The sequence below is a fragment of the Amblyraja radiata genome, chromosome 4 (assembly GCF_010909765.2).
Source record: "Amblyraja radiata isolate CabotCenter1 chromosome 4, sAmbRad1.1.pri, whole genome shotgun sequence".
Classification (NCBI taxonomy): Eukaryota; Metazoa; Chordata; class Chondrichthyes; order Rajiformes; family Rajidae; genus Amblyraja; species Amblyraja radiata.
Window position 1 is genome coordinate 10,525,627 of NC_045959.1, and position 18,153 is coordinate 10,543,779.

Below are 18,153 nucleotides of genomic sequence, written 5' to 3' on the forward strand. Positions count from 1 at the left end.
GAAGAGAATGGTGAGTAAGGTGGCGCAAAATCGTTGTGCTATGGGGGATCGTTTTTGCGCAAATTTAATTACAATGCAGACAGGAAGTGGTCAAGATGAGAGTTTTAGTAATATACTAGACAAAGTGGGACCGGTAGGTCCCATGTTCACACGGGAGTGGTGGTCCCCCAACGCAATATTCCACCTCTCCACCAATTCCAATATTGCTGGCCAGTGGTGGAGGGGCTTTCTGGAGCGCTAGTATGGGTGTTGTGGGCTAAAGGGACTGGTTTCCAGAGGGCTAGTCTGGACATTGTGGGCCAAATGGATTCTTGGGCTGGCAGCTCAGTCACTCAGGCCTGGTGGGCTGGCAGCTCAGAAACTGCCAGAAATTCTGCCCAAAACAGGTGAGAGACTGTGAGAGAGAGAGAGAAGGGAGAGAGGGTGGAGAATCAATTTTAGACATTTTTCATCTTTTTCTGCAGATCACAGCAATTAAGGAGGAAAGTCTATCCTGGCCTGGATCTCACAGGGAGCAAATGAAGGGAGGGAGAAAAATACTGGGGTGAGGTTTAATACTTGCAGGAGGAATACTTACTGATGGGCTGAAAGGACTCCTGGGCTAGTACAGGCCTGATTGGCTGAAGGGGCTCTTTAAAAAAAATCTGAGTGCAATCTCAGTGAAAGGCACTTTTTCTGGCCTGGCACGGGCATGGCCTGCTCCTCCTGGGCTAATACAGGCATTTTGGGCAAAAGGGACTGGTTTCTCGGCTAATAGGGGCCTTGTGGGCCGAAATTAGTGGTTTCAGGCAGGCCAAACAACTAATTTCATTTCATTTCCAATTGCAATGCAGTTTCAAGCATAGGGCAGGCCGAATAGCTGATTGCATTTTCATTTCACTTCCATTGCCATTGCAGTTTCAAGCACAGGGCAGGCTCAAGCCAAACAGCTGATTGCATTTTCACTTCATTTCCATTGACATTAGCTCTTTCAAGCACAGGGCAGGCCCAAGCCAAACAGCTCATTGCATTTTCACTTCCATTGCCATTGCACTTTCAAGTACAGGGCAGACTCAAGCCAAACAGCTGATTGCATTTTCACTTCACTTCACTTCCATTGCCATTGCACTTTCACGTACAGGGCAGGCTCAAGCCAAACAGCTGATTGCATTTTCACTTCATTTCCATTGCACTTTTAAGCACAGGGCAGGCTCAAGCCAAACAGCTGATTGCATTTTCACTTCATTTCCATTGCCACTACACTTTCAAGCACAGGGCAGGCTCAGGCCAAACAGCTGATTGCATTTTCACTTCATTTCCATTGCCATTGCACTTTCAAGCACAGGACAGGCCAAACAACTCATTTCATTTTCATTAAGGGCTAACAAATCTTTTATTCAAGTCCATTGCATACTCACAGTGTTCTGTAGTTTCCCAGCTCAGACAGAGAGTCATGACCTCTCCCTCGCCATCATGCAGACAGACTGAGCCACGCCCGGGTTTTATAGTCCCTTCCACCGGAAGGGGCGTGGCCTTCATGGCGGTGATTGACAGGAGAGAGAATCTCAAGATTTTTGAAACACTAATAAGTCTTTTATTTTTAATCGATGGAAAAAATCCTCGGGGCCTGCACAGCGGAGGAGGACTCTGAGTAAGATGGCCAAAAAATCACAGCCATATGTGGTAGTGTTTTTTCTAAAATCAAAGCACAGTGCAAACAGGAAGTGGTCAAGATTACACTTTTAATTATATAGATAGATGAAGAGAACTGAATGAATTTTTCAGTTATTATAGATTGAAGCATTCTGAAACAAATATGATACATCTTACTTGGATGACCTGAAATTAAAGTATATAATTAGTTAATTACCTAATTAAGTAGCTAATTACAAAATTAACCTTTGTGACAGAAATAGTAATAAACTCCCAGACTGCCTTGAAAATTCAAAAATGTGATATTCTCAAGATCAGAACTTTAATATTATTGTAACGTTAAAACAAATAGTAAATACCCAACACAAAATTCATATTCATCAGTGTCATCAAATCAATTAAATTCATCTAAATTCAATTACTAGATCTAAACTCTATTGCATTCTTAAGAAAAGGCTAAAAATATCTTTTAACTAGCCAAAGTATACAAATAACAAATTGATCCCATTCACACAAGAATTCACAATATAACATGATGTTTAAATCTCACTTTGTCATGAATCTCTATGCCAAAATGAAGGAATTGAATGTTTAATTACCATAATTTTGTTCTCTGGTGGTTAAAAACACTGCAGCAGGCAAGGGCTGTTTTGCACAGACATGTGTGCAAAATCCACAAACATCCACTCGCAGGATAATCAAAATAATAATTTTTTGCATAATCATGTCATAAGAACATCTAAATTATCTATATTTTGTGTTATTGTCTGTCCATGATCAATATTTTCACACTAAATATCTGACTAAAAACTTCCACAGTACATAGTTTTTCGTCAGCTATGTAGTATGAAAATATTGATCATGGATAGAAAATTACACAAAATATAAATAATTTAGATGTTCTTATGACATGATTGTGCAAAAAATAATGATTTTGATTATCTTGATAGTGGATGTTTCTGGTTTAAGATGCAGAGATCGGATTGTAGCCGCCACCATGGTTTTGCGCACAGTCAGACAGGACACGGCCGATATGGGGGACTAAATAACATATTTTGCATCATCAGATTAAAATAAAATTACACCAAAATCTAGATAAAATAAACTGCTAACAGTACATACCTTTTGCTGTGTCCTGAACTTGCGATCCGTGATTTAAGGCGTTTTAATCTGTTGATTTTCATCCAGCGATTCAATAGTTAAACAACGTTTTAAAAAAAAAACGCGAACGGGATCACAGAACAAAATTTCCTCATAAGCTTGTTTTACGAAGAAATCCCTCCCTGACAACCAATAAAAAAACCTGCATTTTTACTAAACCCCCCACCCACACCCTCTCGAGTTGCACGCACAGGCAGTGAGCAGATCAAGAGCGCCACTGATGGTAGGAATTTGTAACAATGCTAACATTTGTGTTGCCTTCTTTGCAAAAGCAGTCCAGTTACATAAGATAAAATAGGAGCAGGCCATTTGGCCCCTCGTGCCATGCAATGCAATACGATCATGGGTGATTTGTAATCTCATCACTTTCCTGCATTGTCTATTAATTATTTTTCTGTTTTTGTTTTGCGTTTCCAGTTGCTGTGTTCTTCCAGTTGCGCTAACTTTGTGGTCTCTTGCTATATGCACCCCTTTAGCCACATCATCTTAAACTGACAGGGTCTATTATTCGAAAAATGATTAACCTGAAATACATGTACTATTCATGTGAAATACATTTACACATCTTACCTTGTGTACTTTCCTGAAATTGACCTGAAATACATGTGCTATTTATGTGAAATACAAATATACATCTTACCTTGTGTACTTTCCTGATTTTAATCTCTCCAGCACTGACTTTTATTCCACCGCGTGTAGAATGAAGCTGATTGGCAAAAGAACCAAAAGTGGCATGTAAAGAAAGCTTTACCACATGTAGTGAGTGGATACTGCATAGAATATTACTACAGTTGTAGTACTGGAAGGATATTTAATTTTAGCATTTGATATAGAGTTGGATAGATATCTGACAGGATAGAATTTGCAAGGCTACAGTGAATTCTGAAAGTATTCAGACCCCTTCACTGTTTCCACATTTTGTTACGTTACAGCCTTATTTTAAAATGGATTAAACTCTTTTGTTTAATCATCAATCTACACACAATACCCCAGAATGAAGAAGTGAAAACAGTTGTTTAGAAAATTTTGCAAAGTAATTAAAAAGTAATAACTGAAATATCACATTTATATAAGTATTCAGACGTTTTGCTATGATACTCAAAATTGGTCTGAGGTTCATCCTGTTTCCATTAATTATCCTTGAGATGTTTCAACAACCTGATTGGAGTCCACCAGTGATAAATTAAATTGATTGGACATGGTTTTGAAAGCCACCCATTGTCTACACCTTCCACAGTTAACAGTGCATGTCAGAGCAAAAAGCCATGAAGACGAAGTAATTGTCCGTAGACCTCCGAGACAGGGTTGTGCCGAAACACAGATCTGGGGAAGGGTATAAAACAATTTCTGCAACATTGCAGGTCCCGAAGAGCACAGTGGCCTCCATCATTCTTAAATGGACAAACTTTGGAACCACCAGGACTCTTCATAGAGCTGACCGCCAGGCCAAACTGAGCAATCGGGGGAGAAGGGCCTTGGTCAGGGAGGTGACCAAGAACCCGATGGCCAATCTGACAGAGCTCCAGAGTTCCTCTGTGGAGATGGGAGAACCTTCTAGAAGGACAACTATATCTGCAGCACTTCACCAATCAGGCCTTTATGGTAGAGTGGCCAGACGGAAGCCACTCCTCAGTAAAAGGCACATGACAGCCCACTTGCAGTTTGCCAAAAGGCACCTGATGGAGATTCTCTGGTCTGATGAAACCAAGATTGAACGCTTTGGCCTGAATGCCAAACGTCATGTCGGGAGGAAACCAGGCACCGCTCATCACCTGGCCAATACCATACCTACGGTGAAGCATGGTGGTGACAGCATCATGCTGTGGGGATGTTTTTGAGCGGCAGGAACTGGGAGAGGGATCGAGGGAAAGATGAGCGGAGCAAAGTACAGAGAGATCCTTGATGAAAACCTGCTCCAGAGCGTTCTGAACCTCGGACTGGGGATGGAGGTTCACCTTCCAACAGGACAACAACCCTAAGCACACATCCAAGACAATGCAGGAGTGGCTTTGTGACAAGTCTGTGAATGTCCTTGAGTGGCCCAGCCAGAGCCCGGACTTGAACCCGATTGAATATATCTGGAGGAACCTGAACATCTCTGGAGGAAACTCCCCCTCCCCCACACCAGCCTGACCTCCAGTCCATGTTTCTTCAAACTAAACTAAACTAATTACTAGCGCGTCTGCGCGAGGATCCCAGCCGCAAACACGCCTCAGACTACGTATAAATCTAACCCACATAATTACAGGCAGATAAAATTTAAAGGAAACTGGTTATAGATATAACATACTGAGTATGGCTACTACACTACCCAAGCAGAATACAATATTCCATATTCTCAATTTCCCCGCTTCCACAGCATCTGCTCCCAATATGAGGCTTTCCACCCTAGGACATTCGAGATGTCCTCATTCTTTAGTAAATGGGGTCCTCCCCCCCCCGATGTTGTGAATGGATACCTCACCCATCTCTCCTTTTCCCCACAGTTCTGCTCTAGCTCCATCTCCCCCCTTCCCCTCCCCCCACCCGACATAAGGATCAAGGATAGAGTTCCTCTGATTTTTATCTTTCAACCCCTACTGATTCCGCTTCCGACATTTCCGTGACCATCAACGTGATCCCACTACCAATCCCAGGTACTTACCCCTGCAACTGGTAAGTAACTGTAATTACCCCTTGCGTGCCGTAACACCTGACCCTTTATCTCTCAAATCCATCCAGCCACCGTTCCAGATGAGGCAGAGGTCCACATGCACCTCCTTTAACCTCACCTACTGCATCAGTGCTCCTGATATGGCTTCTGTTTCATCAGCAAGACCAATCGCAGACGAGGTGACCATTTTGCTGAATATGTCACTATTTTAACTCACCTTTGTAGTCCCATACCGACTTTTTGGTCCTGTTGCTAGTCAGGTGAATAAAGTAGTTGAAAGGCATATGGAATAAAGGTAGCTGGGACATTGGTAATTTTAATTTTTATCTATTGTTGGCTGATAAACCCATGTCATGGTATTTCATCTTAATTCTACATTATTGATATTTCCTGTTGAACTATCAGCTCCTATATGCTATTACATGCAGTTAATGTACAAAAATGTAAGGGATTTATGTGTTTGTTGACAACAGTCAGTTCTGTCATACAGATGCTTATGAGGACTTCATGGATGTATCTGAGTTGTTAAAAATTACTGGACTAACCTAACATAGAAACATAGAAACATAGAAAATAGGTGTAGGAGTAGGCCATTTGGCCCTTCGAGCCTGCACCGCCATTCAATATGATCATGGCTGATCATCCAACTCAGTATCCTGTACCCCTCTCCATACCCCGATCCCTTTAGCCACAAGGGCCACATCTAACTCCCTCTTAAATATAGCCAATGAACTGGCCTCAACTACCTTCTGTGGCAGTGAGTTCCAGAGATTCACCACTCTCTGTGTGAAATATTTTTTTCTCATCTTGGTCGTAAAGGATTTCCCCTTTATCCTTAAACTGTGACCCCTTGTCCTGGACTTCCCCAACATCGGGAACAATCTTCCTGCATCTAGCCTGTCCAACCCCATCTCACACAAGACAATGTTCTTTCCCACTCCCTTTACCCTTTGAGGTCTGTGATATCTAGAAATTGCCAGGGCACCCAGCAATCAATAGTCAAGTATTGGGTTAATGTCTTGCGTGATAGATAGCAAACGTTGCATTGTCATTGCATTCAGTGCCACACTGGAAGTGACAACCTAGATTGTAGGTCAGCTACTGCTCAAATGCATCAATTCAACAATGTACTTAGTCATCTGGGCGATGGCAAAGATTATCAAGAATTGCAAGGCAAAACCCACCGCTTCCTCTGGCAGGCAAGACAAAAGTACAATGCAAAGATCAGATACACTGCCAGGTGACTGAATTACCAACGTAATTGGTAATGTCTTGCCCGAACTATGTAGGGGCCCGACGAAGCCACACAGAGATTTTATAGAGTTACGCAGCATAGTACAAGCAGAAATTGTCATCAGTTAAATAACGGAAAATAATTGTGTTTGGTCTACAACAAAACCTTGTATTTAGTCTTTACAACAACTTTGGGCAGTGATTCTATACAGCCTTAAGCCGAACCTGGCTATTAGGACCCTATTTTTCAAGAGAGTGATTTACTGTCATATGTACCAAAGCAGAACAATGAAATTCTTACTTGCAGCAGCACAACAGGTTTGTAAACACAGTACTCTATAAATTATAATAAATTTTAAAAAACAATATTGTGGCGCCACCTGGTAGTTAGGCCACTTACTGAGCGAACCCTCGGCACTTGGAGGGAAGGAGTCGTCACGTGGTTAAGAGGTGTGCCCTGGTATATATTCTGAACCCTGGGAAAACCCTCCCCAGTCGCGTATATGTGCTGTTCTCTGTATTGCCTAAATAAAGATCATTTTGATTCACAACGTGTGGCTCGCTATAGTGGTGACCCCGACGATCCAAAACGGTTATTTTGGACTTGCATAATGGACGTAGCCAATGATCTACCCCAGCAATCGGCGTCGATCCGGCCCAGCAGAATGCCGTCTCGCTTAAGCTGCTCGTGTTCTGGACATCGCAGCCCCACGTGAGGCCCAGTTCCACATTTGACGCATCACGGCTGATGACACCATGTACTTTTACGTGGTCAGCGTGCTGGATCAGGAGATGGCTGGTCGCCTGGTGCATTACCTACGTGCGCCGCCGGCTGAGGACCAGTACGCAGGCCTCAAAGTGCTCCTCTGTACCTTTGAGCTCAGCCGCCGTGACCGCACAACGAGGATCATGCACATGAGCGGTCTCAGTGATCGCAAGCCGTCTGTGCTCATGAGTGAAATGCTTACCCTAGTGGACGGTCATCAGCCCTGCCTCCTCTTCAAACACGCCTTCCTGAAGCAGGTGCAGGATGACATCCGCCTGCTCCTTGCAGGTGAGAATTTTGTTGACCCTCTGCAGTTCGCGGAGCGTGCGGACGAGCTGTGGCAGTCCAAGCAGCAGAACAGAACTTCGATCGATCGGGTGTCGGCAGTACCTTGGAAGGCCCAGCGACCGGGCCCTGTATCCACCAGAGGTTCGGTTGTGCAACCGGTCCCAAGCGACACCGGTAAAGTGGAACTGGTGTTTCCATCATCAACGCTGGGGTTCCACGGCCTGTCAGTGCTGCCCGCCTTGCTCGTACCCGGGAAACGTCGGGTCCGGCCGCCAATAGTCACTGCGGCGGCCAGCCAGAAACTCCGCCTCTACGCTTGGAACCGACATTCGGGACGACGGTTCCTCGTTGACACGGGTCCGGAGGTCAGCGTTTTGCTCCCATCGGGGATTGACACTCGTTCCGGTCAGCGGGGGCCCTCTCTAGCCGCACCAAATGGCAGCCCCATCCAGACGTATGGGGTTTGTATGGTCCTGCTCATCTTTGGACCCTGTCATTTTACCTGAACTTTTACAGTTGCCGACGTCTCCCAGCCGTTCCTGGGCACCGATTTCCTCCGGACTCAATCCTGGTTGGTGGATGTGAGGGGCCGCACCTCGCTCGACTCCCATTTTTGTTTTCGTTCCTCAGTTCTGGAGGGGAGTACTGTGGCGCCACCTGGCGGTTAGGCCACTTATTGAGCGAACCCTCGGCACTTGGGCGAGCTGGGTCACGTGACTGTGCTTGGCGGGAAGGAGTCGTCACGTGGTTGAGGGATGTGCCCTGGTATATATTCTAAACCCTGGGGAAAACTCCCCAGTCGCGTGTGTGCTGTTCTCTGTATTGCTTTAATAAAGATCACTTTGATTCACAAGTGTGGCTCGCTATAATAGTGTAAAAACAAACCAAAGCCCAGTGTCCAGGTGTAACCCGCTCAGTTTGTAGTTTGATCCCAAGCCGAACTTACAACCTATCAGAGAGATATTAATGTTTTTTTTAATTTTGCCATTCACTCTGCTGCCCCTGCTGGTGGGAGGGGGAGGGACTATAAAACCTGGAAGTGGTGTCTTTCTTACAGTTTGGCTTTCTTCCCAACCAATTGTTCAAGCGCTTTTGATTGCAAGATGCGCCTTAATTTAGTTCAACAAAGAAACTTACAAGTTACTAAAGAACTTGCTGCAAGATGGAGGAAGCGAGAGGGTCACGTCTCTGAGCTCTGAATAACACTGAACACATGTCTACTCAACTGTGAATGCCCTTAATATGGTTTGAAAATGAAAATATGGTTAGTTTGAAGTAAAAAGGCACTGCAAATGGTTGTTTGGGGGGTTTGGGTTGAAGTAAAAGGGCACTGCAAATGGTTGTTTGGGGGTTTTGGGATGAAGTAAAAAGGCACTACAAATGGTTGTTTGGGTTGAAGTAAAAAGGCACTGCAAATGGTTGTTTGGGGGGTTTCGGTTGAAGTAAAAAGGCACTGCAAATGGTTGTTTTGGGGTTTTGGGTTGAAGTAAAACTTGACAACTTCCTGTTTACACTATATTGATTTTAGAAAAAACGCTACCACTTACGGCTGTGATTTCTGGCCATCTTACTCAGTCCCCCTCCGCTCATCAGGTGCAGAGGAATCTTCCCATCATTGAAAACTAAAAGTGTTATTAGTGTTTAAAATTTTTTGAGAATCTCTCTCCTGTCAATCACGCCATGAAGGCCACACCTTTTCCGGTGGGAGGGGGAGGGATTATAAAACCTGGAAGTGTGGGTGTGGCTCAGTCTCTGCATGATGGAGGAGGGAGAGGTCACGACTCTGTCTGAGCTGTGAATCAGCTGAACACGCTGAATGTCTACTGAACTGTGAGTGTGGTGTTTTGTGTGGTTTTATGGTGGTTTCACCCTGCTTGAAATGGTATGAAACTGCATTAGAATGTGGTGGCCTTGCACCCTGCATGAAATGGTATGAAACTGCATTTGAATGTGGTGTCGTTGCACCCTGCATGAAATGGTACGAAACTGAATTTGAATTTGGTGGCCTTGCACCCTCCTTGAAATGGTATGAAACTGCACTTGAATTTGGTGGCCTTGCACCTTGCTTGAAGTGCTTGGAAATTGCACTTGAATTCGGTGGCCTTGCACCCTGCTTGAAGTGGTATGAAACTGCACTTGAATTTTGTGCCCTTGCACCCTGCTTGAAGAGGTAAGAAACTGCAATTGAATTTGGTGGCCTTGCACCCTGCTTGAAATGGTAGGAAAATGGATTTGAATTTGTTGGCCTTGCACTCTGCTTGAAATGGAATGTCAAGGAATATCCGTGAGTCAACTGCCAGCCCACCAGCCGTGAGTGAGCTGCCAGCACATCAGGCTTGTGGGACTTGCTGAGCCACTGGGAGTTCAGGTAGGTTATTGCGGACTGAGCGGAGGTGTTCGGCGAAACGATCGCCCAACCTCCGCTTAGTCTCGCCGATGTAAATCAGCTGACATCTAGAGCAGCGGATGCAGTAGATGAGGTTGGAGGAGATACAGGTGAACCTTTGTCGCACCTGGAACGACTGCTTGGGTCCTTGAATGGAGTCGAGGGGGGAGGTGAAGGGACAGGTGTTGCATTTCTTGCGGTTGCAACGGAAAGTGCCCGGGGAGGGGGTGGTACGGGAGGGAAGGGAAGAATTGACAAGGGAGTTGCGGAGGGAGCGGTCTTTGCGGAAAGACATAGGGGGAGATGGGAAGATGTGGCGAGTGGTGGGGTCACGTTGGAGGTGGCGGAAATGGCGGAGGATTATTTGTTGTATTTGCCGGCTGGTGGGGTGGAAGGTGAGGACTAGGGGGACTCTGCCCTTGTTGCGAGTGCGGGGATGGGGAGAGAGAGCAGTGTTGCGGGGTATGGATGAGACCCTGGTGCGAGCCTCATCTATGGTGGCGGAGGGGAATCCCCATTCCCTGAAGAACGAGGACATTTCCGATGCCCTGGTGTGGAACGTCTCATCCTGGGAACAGATGCGACGTAGGCGGAGGAATTGGGAGTAGGGGATGGAGTCTTTACAGGGGGCAGGGTGGGAAGACGTGTAGTCCAGATAGCCATGTGAGTCAGTTGGTTTGTAGTGTATGTCGGTCAGAAGTCTGTCCCCGGAGATGGTGAGGTCAAGGAATGGTAGGGAAGTGTCGGAAATGGTCCAGGTGTATTGGAGTGCCGGATGGAAGTTGGTGGTGAAGTGGATGAAGTCAGTCAGTTGTGTGTGGGTGCAGGAGGTGGCCCCAAAGCAGTCGTCAATGTAACGGAGGTAGAGGTCGGGGATGGGGCCCTGGTACGTATTGAACAAGGATTGTTCAACGTACCCGACAAAGAGGCAGGCGTAGCTGGGGCCCATGCGTGTGCCCATAGCTACGCCTTGTGTTTGGAGGAAATGGGAGGAGTCAAACGTAAAGTTGTTGAGGGTGAGGACCAACTCCGCTAGGCGGAGGAGAGTGTCAGTGGCTGGGTATAGGTGGGGTACCGCAAGGCTCAGTGCTGGGACCCCAGCTATTTACAATATATATTAATGATTTGGATGAGGGAATTGAATGCAATATCTCCAAGTTTGCGGATGACACGAAGCTGGGGGGCAGTGTTAGCTGTGAGGAGGATGCTAGGAGGCTGCAAAGTGAATTGCATAGGCTGGGTGAGTGGGCAAATGCATGGCAGATGCAGTATAATGTGGATAAATGTGAGGTTATCCACTTTGGTGGCAAAAACAGGAAAGTAGACTATTATCTGAATGGTGGCCGATTAGGAAAAGGGGAGATGCAACGAGACCTGGGTGTCATGGTACACCAGTCATTAAAAGTAGGCATGCAGGTACAGCAGGCAGTGAAGAAAGCGAATGGTATGTTAGCATTCATAGCAAAAAGATTTGAGTAAGGAGCAGGGAGGTTCTACTACAGGGTCTTGGTGAGACCACACCTGGAGTATTGCATACAGTTTTGGTCTCCTAATCTGAGGAAAGACATTCTTGCCATAGAGGGAGTACAGAGAAGGTTCACCAGACTGATTTCTGGGATGTCAGGACTTTCATATGAAGAAAGACTGGATGGAATTGGCTTGTACTTGCTAGAATTTAGAAGATTGAGGGGGGATCTTATAGAAACTTACAAAATTCTTAAGGGGTTAGACAGGCTAGATGCAGCAAGATTGTTCCCGATGTTGGGGAAGTCCAGAACAAGGGGTCACAGTTTAAGGATAAGGGGGAAATCTTTTAGGACCGAGATGAGGAAAACATTTTTCACACAGAGAGAGGTGAATCTCTGGAATTATCTGCCACAGAAGGTAGTTGAGGCCAGATCATTGGCTATATTTAAGAGGGAGTTAGATGTGGCCCTTGTGGCTAAAGGGATCATGGGGTATGGAGAGAAGGCAGGTACAGGATACTGAGTTGGATGATCAGCCATGATCATATTGAATGGCGTTGCAGGCTCGAAGGGCCGAATGGCCTACTCCTGCACCTATTTTCTATGTTAAGCAAAAGTATATTTCCTTTTTGTATTGTGCCTTTTTATGACCTTGATTGTGAACTTCCATTATAGGTAAAAATAGCACACGATACTGGAGGACAAAATTTATTCTTTCCAGCAATGAGCTCGAAATTAGATGCCTCTCCAATGTATCAAGGAACCACCAAGACATATAACCTACCCGTTGAACACTTGGATTACAGCTACATAGAGAAATGCACTGATGTGAAGTATCTGGAAAAGATTTTGATAGTGTTAAGGTACACACCCATGAAATATTTCCTATTTTGAAGTATGACGTGCAATGTTGCCAGATATATGTGTATAGCTTGCTTAGCACTATCCCACATAGCTCTGCTTCGCTATAGCACCCTTTTATTTTACAGCCTTATTCGATTTGATTTTAAAGATAAACAGGATTTAGCATAAAAACTCCTAAAATTTCACTCTTTTAATAAATTAAACAAATATTTCTCTTCTTTGAGCCAATGAGTTACATGTTGCACATTTTAAAAACTCATTTGCATTGTTTTTTCTTACCAAACTGGGTGCAGGTGAGGATCATATAGGCAGAGGGGCTGTTATTTATCTCGCCACCACTCTATCTATCCTGCACGCTCAGGGATAAGTTGTTGTCTACACTTCATGAGCCTTCTATCTTCTTTATTCTGTCTCATTGTGTTCAAGATCTAGCCCACTACAGTATTGCCTCTCATACATTGCTGCTTCTTAAATGCAATTATGATGCTCAATGATGAAGAATTTATTTGGGAATTGTTATAAATTAATATTCAATCATAAAATCATGTCAGCTATTTGCTAGTATGTATTTTTTCTCCTGCCTTGTGTATTAATGCAATTTTGCATTCAAAACGTAAGTTTCATACTCTTTTTGTGTATATCTTTCAAGGTCAGGGGAGGAGGGAATTTATCCTGATCTCATAGAATTTTGTGAAAAAAAAGTACAAGAGCTAGATCCCAAAAGTCGAGCCCTACGTAAAAGCAACTTGCCAGCAACTGCTGCAAACTTCACCAGAGAAGAATGGCATGAAATTACCAGGGATTTTAAGGTATAAGCTTTCTTTAAATGAATAACAAATAAACATTTAATTGAGGTTGAAGGTAAGTAAAAACACAAAATTTTACCAGGAGTTTACGATGATCACTTGCCTAGTAAAATAATTTAGTTAATTCTGTTGCTTTTGAGAATCTCTTGCTAATTTCACAAATTGCATTTAAAAATACAGTTAAAATAAGATTCTGAAGGCACTTGACAAGGTTCCACATGGTAGTCTGCTCTGGAAGATAAAATTGCATGGGATCAAGGGAGAGCTGGCTGACTGGATAGAAAATTGTCTTCATGGAAGGAATCAGAGGGTGATGGTGGAAGGGTATTGAGTATAAAAGTTGGAATGTTATGTTATAGCTGTACAAGGCGCTGGTGAGGACATATTTGGAGTATTGTATTCACTTTTGGTCACCCTGCTGTAAGATGTTATTAAGCTGGAAAGAGTGTAGAGAAGATTCATCAGGATGTCGTCAGGACTTAAGGGAGAGGTTGAACAGGCTAGGACTGTATTCTTTGGTGCATAGGAGGATGGGAAGTGATCTTATAGAGGTGTAAAAGATCATGAGGAGGAAAATATAGGATAGATGCACAGAGACATTTACCCAGAGGACATAGGTTTAAGGCGAGAGGGGAAAGATTTAATGGGAATCTGAAGGGCAACATTTTCACACAGAGGAAGGTAGGTATATGGAATAAGCTGCCAGAGGAGTAGTTGAGGCAAAAAGCATAACAATATTTAAAATACATTTGGATGTGGATAGGAAAAATCTAGAGGGATCCAAGCCAAATGCAGCCAGGTTGGACTATTGTAGATGGGGCACCTGGGCTGGCATGGGCAAGCTGGGCCGAAGGGCCTATTTCATGCTCTATGACTATTGAATTCTGCCTTCTTTGCAAAGTGATTATTAATTATTGCTAGTAATAATGTCTTAATTTATAATCAATATTTGTGATGAACAAACTATATTTAACAGTGTTACATGAACTATTATCTTGGGTTCTCGTGTAATTATTTCTTATGTTGAAGAAAAATACTTAACACAGAGTTGCTAATTGGATCACTGGATAAAAATAGCGGACTAAATATGCCTGTTGTCTAAGGAATTGCAAGCTTTTTCCACGGTTCATATTCGAGTCCTCAGAAAAGACCGTGATATAATCAAGAAATCGCATGTTACCCACCACCATTGTCTCAAAATCCATTGTACTCAAATGATACTCGTAAATTCTACAGAGAACAACTAATCTTTCAGTTAGAGTTCAGGACATTGTTTAACAGTTTTATATGAATGATGTATTTATTTCATATTTTCAGCATTTATTGCACATTCCTCTGTAACTTTCCATAATTATTGTGCACGTGCCAACCTCAGTCTGACCGTTGTTTGCTTTAGAAACCTGCTTTCACCTTGAACCATCACTCTTTATTTATTGTCTCCTGCTTTTCATACTTTCACAGCCATTCTATGTTGTTCTCTCGTTCCCTCCTGCATTTTTCTACATCTTAAAACTTACTTGATCTCCAAATGTTTCCTATTGATATTTGGAGGGTCATCTAAACGAAACATTAATCTTATATTGATGTTGCCTAAACGCTTGAGTATTTCTATTTTTTTCTGTTTTCATCAGAGGTATGCTGCTTTGTTCCATTAGCTGTCATAAAGTCTCTTAGACAGTTTATCACAGGCATTCATTGGGATTTTGAGCTGACAGCAATGTACCTACATCTTCTTTAACCAGATGTGCATCAATTATTGAAAACAACTCCAATGTAGCTCTTAGCTGATGAATGGAACTGACTCAGGAAGGAGGAACAATAAGCAATACTAGTGCCTGGTTAGCACTACAGCATTGGTGACCAAAAAAAACATACCCCTACATTGCTCAAACAAAACGAGATGGTAGGGATCTTACTCATATGAAGTAATGGAAGTTTAAATGAACAGTTCTAACAATTCCATCAAAATGTATCATAAATATGATCAAATTGGATAATGGTGAAACAAGTTTAAACTGAGAAGGCATAATATTTCCTGTCACATCATGATTTCAGGAGAAACTTTCTCCATGGAAGATGCTTAATTAGTGTAATAGAAAACGTGGGGAGTAATGAAGCTTTCAATTTTTTAGAGAGCAGCCAGTCCTTGTGAATTAGTTTATATCAGAAAGTAATAGAAAGAAATGTGAATTCCACATCTGAGTCTGTGGTTCACAATGTCCAGGAGAGGCTGATCTGAAAGCCTTCCTCTTTAATGATTACTGTGTTAAAATATATGTGACTGCTCTCAAAGGTCATTCCTTTCTCTTAGCAGATCATAACTAAAACTCCCATACCTAGAGTTCATATAGTGTGATTTTTATTGGACTGAAATGTTAACTCTGATTCTCTCTCCACAGATGCTGCCTGATCTTCTGAGTATTTCCAGCATTTTCTGTTTCATTATAATATTTATTGTTTTGCTTTTCCTCCTAATACAACAAGCTTCTAAATTGTCCTGAGTGTAACTTGCCTCTTACGTTAATGTTTTTTATGAGTGTTTTGGTAGAATTTAAATTAAAGTTATGGTTACCTGCTTCTTCGGTTATCATATCTATATACTTTTAAAACTCTGTGTATGTGTGTGTGTGTGTGTGTGTGGATGTGTGTATGTCATTTTGCATGTGAAACGTGTCTCCTCAAAAACCAGATGCAAAAACGCAGAGATTTTTACAATTTCGGTAGGGATTTAACTTATGAGTTCAGAAATCCACTCTTTGGTCAATTATTTCCCCAGATTTTGAATAAAATTGTTCACAAAACTCAATTTAAAAAATATAAACGCTGCTCACCAGCTGCTGACGTCACAATGCCTACATGCCCACCAATCCAGGCCCACCTGCGACCTGGCCCCGCCCCCCCGCCGCTGTGGATTAAAGACGCAGAAAGATCGAGAAAATTCTGCAGAACAAACAGTTCCGTTCCGCTATACCTTCTTTGTTCTACAGATCTCGGGGCAGCGACTCCTCACGTGCTGAACTTCTCCTCATAAGTTCTGTAGCTCCGTTCTGCTACCGCTGAACTTTCTCCTCACAGCCTGCGCGCCCCTCCCATCCCCTGCGCGCTCATTCCAGCTGTGGGTTTCCAGGGAGTCAGAAGCCGGTGCTTCTTTGCTGTCAACGCTCGCTCCTGGGCGAACGCATCTTGCCTTAGCGGGTTTAAAGGGCTGTTGTCAGCTGGCAGTTATCAATGGCTTCGGGCGTCGCGAGGCCGAGTTACGTTCCCCCCCCCCCGACGCGCGCTGGCATTTGGCTCTCTGACTCCTTCTCGAACTAGCAAGTTCTGCAGATCCGGAGGACAGGCGAGATCCTGGGGAGGGGGAGTGGGGGGATTGAGGGAGAGTAGGGTGGGAGAGGGGGGAATGGGGGAGGTGAGGAGGGAGAGTGTGGGAATAGAGGGAGAGGAGTGGGGGTGATAGGGAGTGGGGAATAGATGGACTGCCCCAACCCCTCTCTCTCCTCCCCACTCTTCCCCCTCTCTCCCCTACCCCTCTCCCCCTCCCTCCCCACTGTTCCCCCTCTCTCCCCTACCCCATCTCCCCCTCCTTCCCCACTCTTCCGCCTCTCTCCCCCACCCCTCTCCCACTCCCTCCCCTCTCCCCTACCCCATCCCTCACTCCCTCCACACTTCCCCCTCTCTCCCCGTACCCTTCTCCCCCTCCCTCCACACTCTTCCTACTCTCTCTCCTACCCCATCTCCCTCTGCCCTCCACCCCTCCCCTACCCCCTTCCCTCCACCCCATCCCCCCCCTCTCTCTCTAGACGAGCCTGCGTCAGTGGATAGGGCGGTTAGGGGGTAAAAAGAGAAAAGTAATAATGTTAATATAATATCAAGGGGGGTAGTTAGCGTGTGTGCTGGGGGGTAGTTAATGTGTGTGACACCGCAGCACCCCCCCCCCCCCCCCCCCCCATCCCCAGCCCTGCAACCGCTGAGGGGACGAGACCCAATGGGTCCCCCTTGGTCTAGTTTATACAAAAAATACATGTTGGAAATTTTGTTTTTGTTTGCATTGTGAAAATATTATAAAGTTAAACTGTGAAAAACGATAGTGTTTCAAGAACTGAAACATGGTCACACTCAGCAATTAAATAATATTGGATTATATAATACTATCTGCATTCATGACCAGGGTGCCTTAAGAGAAGTTAAGGGGATCTGTGGTGTTGTCAAATTGAGCTGCTTTTTATTTCTTGGCTAACTAGAGGGCAGAATTGGCAGAAGGATTGGAGTAAATTTCCAGTGCACCATTTCAGCAACCTATCTGGCAGATGGGCATTCTATGATGGAACAGGAAAAATAACAGAATTCTCAGTGGAAAAAAACAGTCTAAAATTACTAAAAATGAATTACTAAATAAAAGAATTCCAATGACATTCTGATAATCTTCTATCTGATTGTTAAATCCAATTCAGCACCCGGCTCCCTTTAATGCACAGGAGCACTAATTTCCATGCTCCCTTTAAACCTACTGGGTTAATTTATCATACTACTGGTAACAAATTATGATTAAGTGAATTAAATAACCTCCAGCACTGTCGGTCTAGCACCATTGAAGTATTGAGCAGCCAGATTAATGGAGTTTTACTGTAGTACTTTAAAATTCAGGATATCAATAATGTTATTATACAAACCTGGGTAGATGCTGGGGCCGTTCTTTGTGGGGATACTTGTTACTGCAATAGAGGATTTGGCTGGGGCATAGGGATCAGCAATGAAAAATAATATCCTGCATAAATAATTGGAAGAGTTAAGTGGCAGATGGAATATACAGTAGATACAAGATACAAATAATTTATTAGCCAAGTATGTAAGAACATACAAGGAATTTGATTTGCATACAGTCATACCAAAAAAGCAGC

General features: G+C 43.9%; 1 protein-coding gene across 1 annotated transcript in view; it reads left to right on the forward strand.

Moving 5' to 3' along the window:
- LOC116971771 (sperm-associated antigen 1-like) overlaps positions 1–18,153 on the forward strand; it is a 31,015-nt gene that overhangs the window by 3,129 nt on the left and 9,733 nt on the right. Inside the window, exons 2-3 of the mRNA XM_033018876.1 lie at positions 12,261–12,448; positions 13,099–13,258. Coding sequence (XP_032874767.1) covers positions 12,309–12,448; positions 13,099–13,258 — 300 coding nt within the window. The 5' untranslated portion in view covers positions 12,261–12,308. The remainder of the gene's footprint in view (positions 1–12,260; positions 12,449–13,098; positions 13,259–18,153) is intronic.